At 28.7% G+C, this 14,919-nt stretch overlaps 1 protein-coding gene across 2 annotated transcripts in view; it reads left to right on the top strand.

Moving 5' to 3' along the window:
* Positions 1 to 74: 74 nt before the first annotated feature.
* Positions 75 to 14,919, top strand: part of wol (Dolichyl-phosphate beta-glucosyltransferase wollknaeuel) — a 37,738-nt gene continuing 22,893 nt past the window's right edge. For both annotated transcript variants that reach the window (XR_010880612.1, XM_067269043.1), the window contains exons 1-4: positions 75 to 140; positions 8,471 to 8,648; positions 10,198 to 10,244; positions 10,881 to 11,042. Coding sequence is in view for 1 of the 2 variants with exons in the window: in XM_067269043.1 (XP_067125144.1) it covers positions 75 to 140; positions 8,471 to 8,648; positions 10,198 to 10,244; positions 10,881 to 11,042 (453 nt within the window). In the remaining variant the exon portion in view is untranslated. The remainder of the gene's footprint in view (positions 141 to 8,470; positions 8,649 to 10,197; positions 10,245 to 10,880; positions 11,043 to 14,919) is intronic.

The raw sequence follows: 14,919 nt of genomic DNA on the forward strand, positions 1-14,919 counted from the left end.
GATAATTTTCAACATATTTAAAGATTATTTGATGATAAATCGTATTTGCAAAATTTTTGACGAGAGGTTTCAAAATGGCGCTTGATTTGATGACGTTGATGTTAATGTCGTCTGCAATTTTATTAATTATTTTCGTTATTGTAAGTTTTATATTAAATTTTTACGTAAATTTAACTGGTAAAAGCTATGAGAAACTTCAACGGGAAGTTTATTTTCTTTAATATTAAATATTTAATATATTTTTATTAATTTATGACAAATTTGGTAAAAGTTACTTTTAGTTAAATCATACACAGCTGTTATATATGACAATTAACTAAAGTTAACCTTTACTAATTTATATTCTTTATTTATATATTTGTATTTATGGAAATAAATGACTCATTATTTCAGTTATCAGATTACATTTACTACATTTTGCTTGCCAAAAATATTAACAGATGAATGACCTCACATTATTACATCATACAGACTCTGAAATGAAATTTCTGTCATCACTAAGCAGTCTGACATAAGCATTCTTTATATAAATCATGATATCGGCAAGTAGTTTACCTTGAGCTTCACGACATGATAATCTCCCCAATTTCGTAGAAGTTGGATTAATTTATGGCTATTTAAACACGTTTATCTTTGCTTCAGGTCGAAAATAGTCTACGAGGCTGTAGACCATCTTTATACAAGCAAAATACCAAAAGAAATTAGATTCTACACATCACAAAAGTTGCCTTCGACGGTGCTGCACGACTATGAAAATCAAAGAATTTGAATATTATTCTAAAATCTTACTAAAATTTCATGCATATATAAACATCCCAAAGCCAAATATTTTAGTAGTGTGCTAGATGACTGTCAGATTAAATCGGGCTATTTTACTGCTATTATTTTTAATTACATTCTAAATAATACCAAGTTATTTTGAATTTAATTAAAAATAATAGCGGTAAAGTAGCTTGATTTAATTCGGCGGTCGTTTAGCATGTCACTAAAATTTTGTGCTTATCTCATTACAAACATAACTGAAAATGTTTATACGGTGTGGGAGACGTTGCCGATGCTGGACTGCTCTTCACTGATATATACTTATGACACGTGGTTGAGGACCGATATATATTTAGAGCATGCAGTTCGCAGTATAAATACTCAGAATGTACACGTTTGCTGAGCAGAAGGATTATAAATAATCAGTTATATGATTATTTATAGATATTTTGCACTGTATATGTGTATATGTTATAGTTCTTTTGATTTTTTAAAAGTTTTTCAAGCTGTTCTTACTGTTTTTCCATCTTATAATAGAATTATGCAGTGTAATATATGTAGATTGTTTATAATCTTTCTACTTTATTTCTGATGGAATAATAATAAAGTGTTTGTTCTTGCTCAATTATGTTGATTACTAAGACAAAATTTTGTCTCTCGCATTTTCGTTGAGGTGAATTTCAGATGAGAATAATGGTAGATCACTCAAACAGTTTTAATAAATCCTTATTTTTATGTTAAATGAGTCATTTTTCGAATTGTTCTGTTGAAAATTGCGATTTTTGACCGAATGCTTTCGGTAATTACATTCATTTTCACTTCGTAGGATTTAAGATTTTCAGTCTATTATTTAATTATAATGAAAAATGCTTTAATGAAGCAAGATGGTGCACAAAAAGAGTTTAAGTGCTTTTGAGTCCTAGATACTTTGGCACTAATTTACTTTGTTGACCACTAGTGATGCAACACAAACTTGATCACGGTGCATGCCATGTGATGTGAGGAAGAATGTTGTGCATGCAGTTTAGTTTTCATTACTTAACTATGCATCACTAATGGGTAACAAAGTAAACCAGTGCCAATACTTTTTGTCAGTAATGTCTAGTACTTAAAAGCATGTGAATGCATTTGAATACAGTTGCTGACTTATTAAAGCATTTATTATTATTATTATTTTATCATTATGGAATGTTTATCTTACATAATATTTATAAGTCTATAAAATAAATATGCTTTATCGGTACTTCTTGAATAGGGATGTGAGGATTTTTGGGGGTTTCTCAAACCATTTCTGGGTGATCTGCAAAGTGTTTAGCCATTTTGCAATATACAATATATTTATTTTCCTAAAAGTATACTGATGGAATTATAACAAATTTTCCTACAGAACATTAGTTATTTTCAGTATTACTGATTAGTATACAAATAAATCGCTTCCTTTGCATGACTTCTCTTTTATTTTTAAATATACCATATTAGCCCAAATATAACGCAACCCCGAATTTAACACAACTCCAAAATTTTCATAAAGATATTTAGAAAAAAAATAATACTCATAAAAGAATTCAAAGAAAGTAAAATTCAATCAGATAAGCATTTATTTAGGAAATTATAGCTAATAACACAGGTTACATTCATGTCAATAAAATTAAGTAATGTAAAACAAAATTAATATTACCTATTAAGTAACAACAAAATCGGAAATGTTTATTCAGAATCTGAACTGTTTTCAGAGTGAGAACTCATTGATGTCACATTGATATCATCAGTATTTTCATTCATGCTTTCAGTCTCCCACCAAATGTCATCTTCCGTCCCATTTAAATCATTGGAAATGCAGCATTTCTTGAAATCTTTAACTATCAATTCAGGTTTGATCTTCTGCCAGGCAGTCGCAATCCATTCTCCTAAAAGAGAGACTGGGGGTTTTTTTATTTTTCCTGAAGGTGTCAATGGATGATTGCCTGATAATAGCCAATTGTTGTATTCTTTTCGAAAATTCTCTTTAAATGGTTTATTAACCACCACATCCAAGACTTACAACTGAGAAGTCATACCACCCGGTATTATTACAAGATCGGAATTCAATGCCTCAATTTTTTCCTTAACACTTGTCGTAAGGTGGCCTCAAAATGCATCAAGGACTAGCATGGAGCGGGAGTTTCTCCGAGAACCTGGCCGTTTTCCCCATATCACATTCAACCAGTCTAATACCAACTCCTCTGTCATCCAACCTTTTTCTTGGACCCGAAAAACAATTCCTAGACACAGCTTTTCTTTGGGCATTGTTTTAATTTTCAATATAACGTAAGGTCAAAGCTTTTGTTCGTCAGCAGTAACAGCAAGCATAACAGTAATTCTGGACTTTTCATAACCAGCTGACTTCAATAAGACCGTTTTTTCACCTTTCTTATTTACCGTAAGGTCAGAAGGCATGTCAAAATAGACTGGTGTTTGGTCTGCATTTCCCATATTTCCAAGACTGTAGTTGTGCTTTTTGCATAATGATATAATATGGTGCTGATAAGCCAACAATTTTTCATTAAAGTCATCAGGAAGTTTTTGCGCGAGAGTTGTCTGCCGTCGTAGTGATAAACCGTTCCTTTTCATCATTCTTCTACACCAACACATACTTGTCTTAAAGTCCTTTCTAGGAATGTTTAAATTAGCAGCTTCTTCTAACGCTTTAAATCTTATGACTTCATGGGATATTGGGCACCCTTCATTTTGCTTTTCTATTACGAATTTTAACACTCGCTGCTTAACTTCATTAAACCTTCCTTTTTTAGGTTCACTAAATGATTTTCTTGAAGAATTTGCATTCTTATATTTCCTTAAATATTTTCTCCGTAGGCGGATGTTTACTTCTGGAACTCTGTATTTCCTCGAAGCTCTGAAGTTGTTCGTTCTTTCTGCCTCGTTTGCAACCATAATTTTAAAATTCATATCGTAGGTTCTCCTGGAACCTTTATTTATTTGACTCTGATGAGCCTTTTTTTCTCAACACTACCTTTATTACTCGCACTCATTTTTTATGGGCAATAAAGAAAAAAGTAATGTAACCATCGCTAGTCACTAGAGCAAAAAAGAAATGAAACAAAACAGTTGCGTGAGACGTTAACAAGCGGAGACATAGCCTTACTATAGTAGTGCTATGCAAACAAAAGCGCAGGCCTACTAACTAGATCACACAGTTGTTTTGAAGTGGTCGGTCGAGCTAGGAATTGGTCGGACGTTCAGTCGCGTTTCAACCTCTGTAGGAAAATGTCCTTGTTTATATTACATTCCATTACTTAAACCCCAAATTTAGCACGAGTCGATTTTTTAACGAAAAATAAATGGTCGGAAAATATCGCGTTATATTCGGGCTAATACAGTAATAAAAATAAATTTGTCCACTGACTCCCGAATGACCCTTACAAGGTTAGTAATTTATTTACCCATTACTTACAAGGTAATGGGTATTACCAATAATTTATCAACCTTTTGGATAAATCATTTGATTCTTTGGACCACTAGTTTATATGAATTTTTCATTAAAAAAAATGGTTTTGCTATACTGATTAATTGTTCATTTCAAATAAAGTATAAATCATTAATTTAATTTGGAAGATATTATTGTTTACAAATAACAAAAATAATAATAAAACATTTTGACTTTCAGGAAGTTTTTTCACATATCACGAGAAATTTACTTAGTAATTTGTCTGGGTAAATGCTATGTAAGCAAAAACTGAAAATATTGTAATATTAATTAAGTAGAATCATGCTGAATAATTGCTAATTCAAAAAGAAAACAGATTATAATTTTATTACTTTTGCATCACTACATCAGTTTGTATGCAAAAAATTATATGGTAGAATGTTAAACATACAATTTTAAATACAAAGTTTGAAAAATGATATATTACTTTATTATTATAAAACAATTTTCTATAATTTTCTCTACAAGAGGACAGATTTTAATTAATATGATCTAAAAAGTTCTTTATGATTAGGGGGAAAAATTTATCTACTAAATAAAATTTTGCTTTTATAACTTAATATAAAAAAGTGAATAAAAATGATTTTATTATATGAAAACTAAAAGTTAAGTTTTAGAATATATGATTTAATTTTCCTGTTTTTATATTTTTATATATATATATATTAATAACTGGCTGTTACCCGCGACTTCTCCTGCATGGATTTTGCAAGCAAACACCATTTATATTCAGTATTTCAACAATCATAGTAATTGTTATATAACACCTACCGCTGAGAATGATGAGAATTGCTGAGAATCAAACGGACTGTTTTCAATTTGATCAATTTTCTGGAACGTTTACAATCATTCTATAATCGAACCAATATGCAATAACAAATTGGAATTTAAAACGGTTCGAACATTTGGTTAAAAAATCATAATACTTAAATATTGTACGTTTGGAAATTAAGTTATTACCGTCAGAAACAAAAAATCACATCTGAAACAGTTCAGTAGAAGCTGTTCTTCTGGTTAAGTCTTAATGCTCTCCCTCTCCCCCCGCAGGGGAATTTCAAAAAATCCCTTCTTAGTGTGCGTTTCCATGATGTACCCTAACTGTGTCCCAAATTTTACCACTTTAGATTCAGTGGTTTGCTCTAGGCAATAATGAGTCAGTCAGTCAGTCAGGTCAAGTAATTTTATATATATAGATTCAAAATGAGTGAGTGGTGAATATTTGACAACGTTTGATTTGTGTTATTAATTAGTAAAATAACCAGATGGATTTTTCATAATTTTACCATACAGAATTCAAAAACGCTATCCATTTTTTCTTATTGTATCTGATTTTCTATTTTATAAGTTAAAATTCCTAATATCATTGTATAATAGAACATATTAACTTTTAAATATTAGTATGTTAACAAAAATAAAGAAAAAGTCATCGAAAATACAGTGTCACATTTGAGAAGGTTCAGTTTGTGAAAGAATATTCATGATATATTTTGTATCAACTGGATAGATTAATTCAAAAAAACACACCTTTAAAAAATCGAGCAATAAAATTTACTAAATAATGTTTAGATAAAATAGAACGTAAATACAGAAATATTTTATTTCTGTAGTTATTTATTTATTAATCTCAACTATGATTTTGGTTATTTATTTATTTATTTTAGAATTCTTGTTATCGTTTATTTAAAAATTTTTGTATTTACGTTCTCGTTCTATTTTATCGTAACTGAAGAAGATCAGTTAAACTGATTGAAAACATTATTATTTAGTAAATTTTATTGCTGGATTTTTTAAAGGTGTGTTTTTTTGATTATAATCATGATTTTAAAAGACAGATTTTTTTCTTGCATATCTTTCTCCTTTCCCCTTTGAATACACAACCATAATCAGCTGTCATAATAAATTATATATATCTGGTTTCTTGATTTAACTTCTTTTATTTCTTAGTAAAATTTTTCACTTCGCTTTTTATTCATCGCTGTTCAATTAGCAAATAAATGCTTTAAATTGAAATGTGAGGAATAAATTTTTAGGCCCATCTTGTGTCTTAATTCCTTGTACTTTAATAGAATATATTTCACAATATTTTTGAAACTTAGATGTATTTTGTATCCAAGTACATTGGACAAAAATTTATAAAGTTTACTTATGTCTTTGTGGCAGCTGGCAACATGATATTGATTACAAGTTGACTCAAATGACGTCAAGCCGAGTCAATCTTTCTCTGTCATCTACTTGCTGGCTGTGGAACTTCGTTGTGTCTCCTGCTTCATTACTTAGTATGTTTATTTTGTACATTCTATGTAACTTGTAGAAATGGAGTAATAAACATCTAAACATCTGGGATTTACTAGGAGAATATGCTTGATCATTTCCTTCTGTTTTCTTGTAACTGTGACAACTATACATAGATGAGAATTGGCTTGCACAGCTTATCCAAGTAGAAGCTCGCCATTATAACACCTTACTTTTTATTCAAACTGCCAAAATATAACAGTAAAATATAAGAAAATGAATCTACTTTATATATATATATATAAAATTACATGTCTTGACTGATTGATTCATCATTGCCCAGAGCAAATTGCTGAACCTAAAGAGATGAAATTTGGTACACAATTAAGGTAAGTCACGAAAATGCACACTAAGAAGGGATTTTTGGAAATTCCCTGCGGGAGAGAGGGAGAGAATTAAGGCTTAACCTGAAGAACGGTTTCTACTGTACTATTTTAGATGCGATTTTTTGTTTTTGGTAGTAATAACTTAATTTTGAAACACACAATATTTACCAAATAATCTAAATTATTTGCCCAAGTAATGCCAGGCTCATTTGCTAGTATATATATTTATATATATAGAGTCTTGCATTTCCATTTCAACAGCCTATTGAAATTATAGGAAAATTATAATACATCAAATAAGATGCATTCATGTAAAGTGTTTGCTCTCTGTAACTAACTAATTGGCTTTGCATATGCCAATGAATAGAAAAAAAACAGCCAAAATAGTTTAGAACATACTAATTTAAACTAGTTTAACTGGATTGTGTGCATTTATACTAGGTGAGTAAGAAGAGGTTGCTCAAGATTTTATTCTGAAATTTTTTGCCACAGATTGCATTACTACAAAAAGTGTATGGGAAAATTAAAATTTTTTTTAATCATTATGGAAATCTATGTAATTTATTGCATTCTACAACATGATAATGATGGCCGGAAAGCTGCGCAGTTGAGGTGGTGTCCTACCACACTGAGAACTCTGAATTGAATTCAGACAGGTAAAAAAAAACCACTGGACTTCTTCAAAGGTGATCACTGGTTCTTCAGAGGTGATATGTCGGGCCCCATCTTTCACCACCCATCTATTGCATTGTGGGCCTGTTCTGAAGATATGCTCTTAGTGCCCATGGGGCATTGCTGATATAGCATGCAATAGACTATTATATATAAACAAAAAAGCCTAAAAAGGAAGGTCAGATCGTCCGAATTTTTATTCTCAAACATTTTAAAGAAATAAATGGTGATTGACCAAGTTTTGGAAGCGACTACGTCTTTTTATTTTTACAAAAAATTTTATCATCCAGTGAAAATACTAAAATATATAAACAAATTTAAAAATTTACTCACTGCTGTAAAAAAGAACACACCTTTAAGCATAAGCAGGCTGTAGCAGTATGATATCGGGCTACTAAGTAGACAAATCAAAATCAAACTCGGTAGCAGGTTTCTGCCTGTTACAGTTCTTGGGGGGGTCTGTTATCAGAATTAGCCTGTCTCAAAACTTATAGGTTAAAGCATACTTATAAAACTTTGCTAATTGTAATTGACTTTTGCCTATAGTTATTGTATATATTTGGATAAATAAGCATTTTAAAGCAGTCTTTTAGCATTATCAGACATGGTCATGCAGTTGTCAACAAGAAATCTTTATCAGTTCTTGTTATTGCCCTCATCTAGTGTTCTAATGTTAAACATTATATACCGTATTTACTCGCTTATAAGATCTCACATATAGGACGCGGTTTGACTTTAAAGATCAAAATAAAGAAAATTAGATTTATTTATACAATTTAATTTTATTTAGTTTAATCACAAATAAAATGTCAAATGCACGTAAATGCACACATTGTTCACACAAAAATTACTGGCATTTTAAACTTTAAGAAAAAATCTTGTAAAATCAACATAATATTGTTTTATTTATATTATGACTTTTTTTATATTTTAGTTATGCATAACATTACATTTGACAAGTATTCCAATACCAATAATTCAACGTTATGAAGCAGAAAAATATTATGTAGATCCATCTGAACCAAATGAAAAATACAGATTTCCAGATTTAAATGATCCTCCAACTTTAGAATTATCTGTTGTTGTTCCAGCTTATAATGAAGAAAAAAGATGTAAGTAGTTTATTATTCAATTAAACATTATTTTAATTTCTTATCGTCATTCAAATTTTATTATGCTGTAACAATAACGGTTTAATTGAAGTATAAATTAAGAAACATTTAACATTTAACTGTTGTAAAATATAATTACATTTAAGTAAATTTCTAAAGGAATAAAAGAATAGTGTGTTTAAGAGTGATCCAAAAGTCAGTTAATCAAGATACACAGGGTTTTTCAAAATGAATACTACCATTACATTAATTATTACCTGAGAAGCATGCAATATACACCAATCAGTAACTGTAACTGTCCAAGTTTCATCTCCCATTTGAATTCAAACATTTTGTTGTGTAGGAAGCCTCATAAACAAGAATGGAAACTTCACAACAGAGAAGACATTGTGTATTCCATAGTTTACAAACTCAGTTATTTTGTGTTCTCCTGGAATTGTTAATATTACCAAAAAATATTTGTCTTACATGGTGGATCATTTTGAAATTGTCTGTGAAACCCATGATTCTGATTCTGATTCACAATGATGAATGATTCTGATTTTGCAAACTGTAGAACATAATGTATGGAGTTGCCATTTTCATTTACAGTGCTTCCTAGACTTAGTAGATGATTAGACGTTTGAGTACAGATTTGACATAATAGACATTTGAAATTTGGACAGTTACTCTATTGATTGGTGTATATTGCAAACTTCTCAGGTAATAATTAACATGATTACAGTAATTTAAAATGGTAGCATTCATTTTGGAAGACCCTTTATGCAATATACACCAATCAATAGAGTATATTATAGAGTAATAGGATGCCGGTTGGGGACGCATCAAGCACCCACATCCTGTAAACACACTCCTGAGGCACTCAATCAGCCATCACAAATAACTGACGATGTTATAACGTAATGTTATATAAACTGGAAGACGAGATTGGACTGGAGGTCCAGGTAGCATAATTGGCAATGCATCTGCACGGTAAGCAGGAGTTGCGGGTTTGAGTCCTGCTCCGGGTTGATTCTTTTCTTCCAGTAGTTCTAAATCATTTAAATTATTTAATTAAAAATTATAATTATTAAATTTATTAAGAGATGGCACCTAACACCTCTCTCTAGTATCAAATTGTTTCATAATTTATTAGTATTGTAGCCATTATCTAGCCCGATGACATATGGCATTGGTTGGCTTGTAGTTTTATAATGTATTGGGTTTTAGTGATGTTTGTTTATTTGCTTCATTGAAGCAAATGAATCAAATACTAACATGTGTCTGTTTCAAACTAATTTTAAGAATTCATAAAATTATTTTAAAATGTATCTCAGTTAACAGATGTTTTGTATAATACAATATTATGTAAAAATCTCTATTTTTGAGATTTTATGTAATATTGTATTGAGTTTTTGCTTAAATGTCAAGTTGTGTAAGTTTACTGAGAAGAATGAATTAAAATTATTGAATTTTTTAGTTTTATTTCTTTATTGCTTTTCTTTGTGAAAGTTCTAATGACATATTTATTTGAAAAATATTTATACAAAGTACATATTTTTTTATTTAGTAATACCAATGCTTGAAGAATGTCTAGGGTATTTAGAGAAGAGAAATGTAAGTTATATTCCAAATATACTAGATGCAATACTTATGATTTAATGATTAATGATTTAAATTTAAATGTATTATCTGCCATATTTTTTATTCTTACATATTACTTCTACTTTTTCTCTTTCTACTAGAGCATATCTTATAGATTATTATTTGTGTTTTTATTAATATAATGCATTTTACACAATTGAAAGTATGCAAATTTTACTTTCTCAGTACATCAGTAGAAAAGAATAATCATAAATGATTTTCTTTAAAATGTAGATTTTAGGAAAGAAAATCATAAATGATTTTCTTTCCTAAAATCTACATTTAAATTCAAATGTTTGTGTAAATTTAATTACAGTAAAATGAAATGACTGCACAGATGAGTTAATTATTTAAGGAAATGAAAGAAACTTGTTAAATCAATAATAATTTATTATCTAAATAGATTTACATTAAAAAACAATTAGTGCAATTGAAGAGATGTTTACATTTATGTATATTTATGCTTAATAAACATTCATATAAAATTAATTTATTTATAAATCAGAATATTAATTACTCTTAATTGTTTAAATTATGTAAATTTTAATGTAACAATATAAATAGTTACTAAAATTAAATTTTAAATTGTCAAAATAAATTGTTTTTCAGAAACAAAATAGTAATTTTACTTATGAAGTAATTATTGTTGATGATGGCAGTAAAGACAAAACATCAAATGTTGCTTTAGAATATGCTAGAAAGTGTGGAGTAAGTAAATTAAGAGTTTTAACTCTAACGAAAAATAGAGGAAAAGGTGGAGCAGTTAGACTGGTAAGAATTTTATTAGTAATATGTATATAACTTTTTATTAATGTTATATCATGATTGGAAATACAGAGTTGCCCAAAAGTCAGTTAATTGAGATATTTTTGAAGAACAGTTAAAACTTTTTTGGAATGGCTGCATGCTATTCAGTTGCTTTATTGAAGTGACTGAATCATAAATAATAATGCACAGCTGTTCTAAATTAGTTTTAATTGTAATTAAAATATAATTAAAAATATATCTTTGTTAACTAACTTTTGGTTCATCTCATGTTTCAAAAATATAAAAAGTCAGAAGGCAAAAGTTTTAATAATTTGTTTCAATTCTGTTTTATAACAATCAGTTATCGTTTGATGTTCAAAAGACAGATTAAAAACAGCAGAAGAAGAAATTTTTAACTTCAGATATTTTTATATTTTCTTGTCTTAAAAATCTTAATTATTGGAAATGTTTTAGAAAATTGAATAGCAGTATTAATACCCTAAAAATATGCATATTATAATTTAATATAAAATAATGTAATAAATAAATTATGATTTAATAATGCATGCAAGAATAATGCATTGTATTTAAGATAAACAGCTAATAATAGTTTTGACTTGTTGCTATGCTACATTATCACGAATGTGAATGTTCCAAATGAGTTTTATTTGTTTGCTTTGTGAATGAATCACCTCCTGACATTTCTGTCATTAAAACTTTTTGTTCTTTCTTTGTTTTTAATTGACTATTTTCTGATAAAAAAAAGTTTATTTTGGAAAGTCTTCTAATTATTTGTACTTCATCATGAATAATAGATTTACTAAATTTAACTTTTTTGTTTCACAGTCAAGGGCAAAGAATCATTTGGAATTATAGGGAAGTAGTATTTTACTTCATTTTTGTTTTATTGTCATACGACTATAAGTTTTAATATTTTCTGTTTTATCTCCAGAAATTTTGACTTTTTTTTAAATTTGGTTTTGTGTTAATTTTTTGTTTAATATGTATTAACAGACAAACATCAAAATTATTTATAATAATCTCTTCATTTGTCACCTTTTCATTCATCCATTTTAAAGCTTCAGACCCTTTTTTATTATCAAATGATATATATTTGTACATCTGATGCTAAAATAATGAAATTGCATCTTCTAAGCATGAAAATGCTGCTTGATAAAGCATCATAAACAGAAAAGAATTGGTATGCAGACTCACAGTTCATTATTTATACATATATAAATAGCAATGTTTGTTGGCTAGTACTTTTGTATATATTTAGTTCTTTGTCTTCATACTAATTGCTAGAAAATAATGTTCTAAAAGCATGGCATAATTCCATTTCCTTGATTAACATAAATTTTTTTGGCTAGCATTTAGTTTTTCTTGAGTAATTTTTTTAATTATTTTTTTCTGAAAGTTTTCTCTTTCAATTTCTTTGAACGATCAAAAGTTTTATAATACAAAATTAAACAGAATAATCAAAATATTTTAATAGACATACTAACTGTTTTAACAGTAGATTAGCAACTGTGGTTTAATTTATATTATTAATAGTTCTATATATATATATATATATATATATATACACATATACATACACATGAACACACACACACCATTTATAAATTAATATCATTATTTACTAATTGAACATATACAGTTTATTTTTTATTCGTAGAATAAATTTTGCTTCAGTATTGTTATTTAGTAGCCAAATGCATTACTGTTTTCAGATTTCTATAATCAACTTACATAACATTTAAAGTACATAATTGAAATCTTAATTGTATTTATTTTTGTAATTGGGCTGCAATTTGAAAAAATTGTAGATCTATAAATTTCCACTGTCATTTATCTGTCTGCCTTTAATCTTGAGAACGGAGTTAGATAGATGGAATCTGAGACCAGATATGGAAACCGTGGGGCAGGAGGTCCTGATTATATATGAACTTTCGATGCAAACCTGAAGTCACTTTATTTTTCAACTCAAAACTTTTCCCCTGGAAGCAGTTAATACACCCTTTGTCAGAAAAGTTCCAGGACAAAGTTCGTAAAAAATAGAAAATTGCAATTACCAAGTAATGATCCTAGCTCATATCAAAGTACTCCCCCTCAGCCATCTATACACAATTGCCAATGTTTCTGGAGGTTTTGGAAGCAAGCAGAGAAAACTTTATGAGCGATACTTGTTAGCTCATTTGTCACAGTCCATTGGATGTCTGCGATATCTTGACGAAATGTCCCTTTCATCTGCCTGCCTTTTCACTCGTGGAAACAAGAAAAAATCTCACTTTTCTACAAAAGGTTGCAACTGAAAGGGACATGTTGTCAAGATATTGCAAACATCCAACAGATTGTGACAAATGAGCTAAAAAGTATCACTCATAAAGTTTTCTCTGCTTGCTTCCAAAACCTCCAGAAACATTGGCAATTGTGTATAGATGGCTGAGGGGGAGTACTTTGATAGGAGCTAGGATCATTACTTGGTAATTGCAATTTTCTATTTTTTACAAGCTTTGTCCTGGAACTTTTCTGACAAAGGGTGACCGACATGACTCTATTGTTAAAGGAAAAGTATGATGTACAGGGGCAAGCCACTACTAATTTGAGGTGAAGAGCATATATTTTAAATTAAATAAATTAAAAATATGATTAAAAATTGTACCCTGGCATTGTGATAATGTCACAATAAATAATTAGTTGTGTTACTTTTGAGAAAGAAATGTAACTCATATTTAAGACATTAAGAAAATATTTTGCATGATATATTTTGTATATGTGCATGATAGCTGAAGTTTTGAAGCAGAAATATTAGAATAGTATGCCTTACAAAGAATCAAATTTAATATTTATTTACTAAAATAGAAAGTTAAGATGATAAAAATTTGAATACAGTCAGTCTCAATCAAATTTTTAGAGTTCAAAACTTACTAATGCTATATTAATAAACAATAAGTTGTAATATATTATTAGATATATGTGAAGAAAGATGTATTTAGGCAGTGATTTTATCAAACTAAAAAATTTTGTTTTTTAGGTTAGAATTAACTTCACATAATTCAGTTTTACACTATTGTTGTTTTGTGTAAATACTCAATAAGTATTATGATACACAATTGCAATAACGTTGTATATGTGGTTGATACTTTCATATGACACATAACTATATATGAAGCGTGCAATGCCATAATGTTGTAAATGCCAAAAAACAAACTTTTCAGGAGAGAGAAAAAACACTTTTTCTAATGAACAAACTTTAATCAAATGCTATAAAAATTATTTTAACAATTTACACTTTGGAATAAAACATTGGGTTTAATTTCAAACACCTAAGTATGATGGTAAGGAAACAAAAAAAGTTTAAAAACAGGGTTAGAGCCATAATGTTGTAAATGCCAAAATTGTGCAAGTGCATAAAGTTGTAAATGCCAAAAACAATTGCAATCATAAAATTAATGTTTCTACAGCTGAAAAACGGTTTTGAATACCAAAAACTTACATTTAAATTATTAAACATAATTTACAAATTCGATATCAATTTTAACATTAAAAACTGGCAATAATCTATTAGTGACTGCTTCCTGGCTTCAACAATGTTGGGCCCACAGTTTTGGTACTTGAACTGGGCTGTAATCTTTATCAATTGTAATATAATTATGATAAATAAAGGAAAATATAAACAATAAGGTATTAATTTAGTGTAATAAAAGTTAAAATGTATTTAAAAACTACAAATTTGAAAGATTAATGGAAGTCCGAATATCATTTTGAAATATCAAATAATAAGGTGATACAGGTTAACTATTGATAAACTGGGATTCAGTTATCCGGTTTTGCGTAAAAAACTCACTGTGTTACAAATTGGAATAACAAAATGATGTAAATGTAAATTGTAACATTT

Source organism: Centruroides vittatus, unplaced genomic scaffold, assembly GCF_030686945.1.
Source record: "Centruroides vittatus isolate TY-2023 unplaced genomic scaffold, ASM3068694v2 contig_345, whole genome shotgun sequence".
Taxonomy (NCBI): domain Eukaryota; kingdom Metazoa; phylum Arthropoda; class Arachnida; order Scorpiones; family Buthidae; genus Centruroides; species Centruroides vittatus.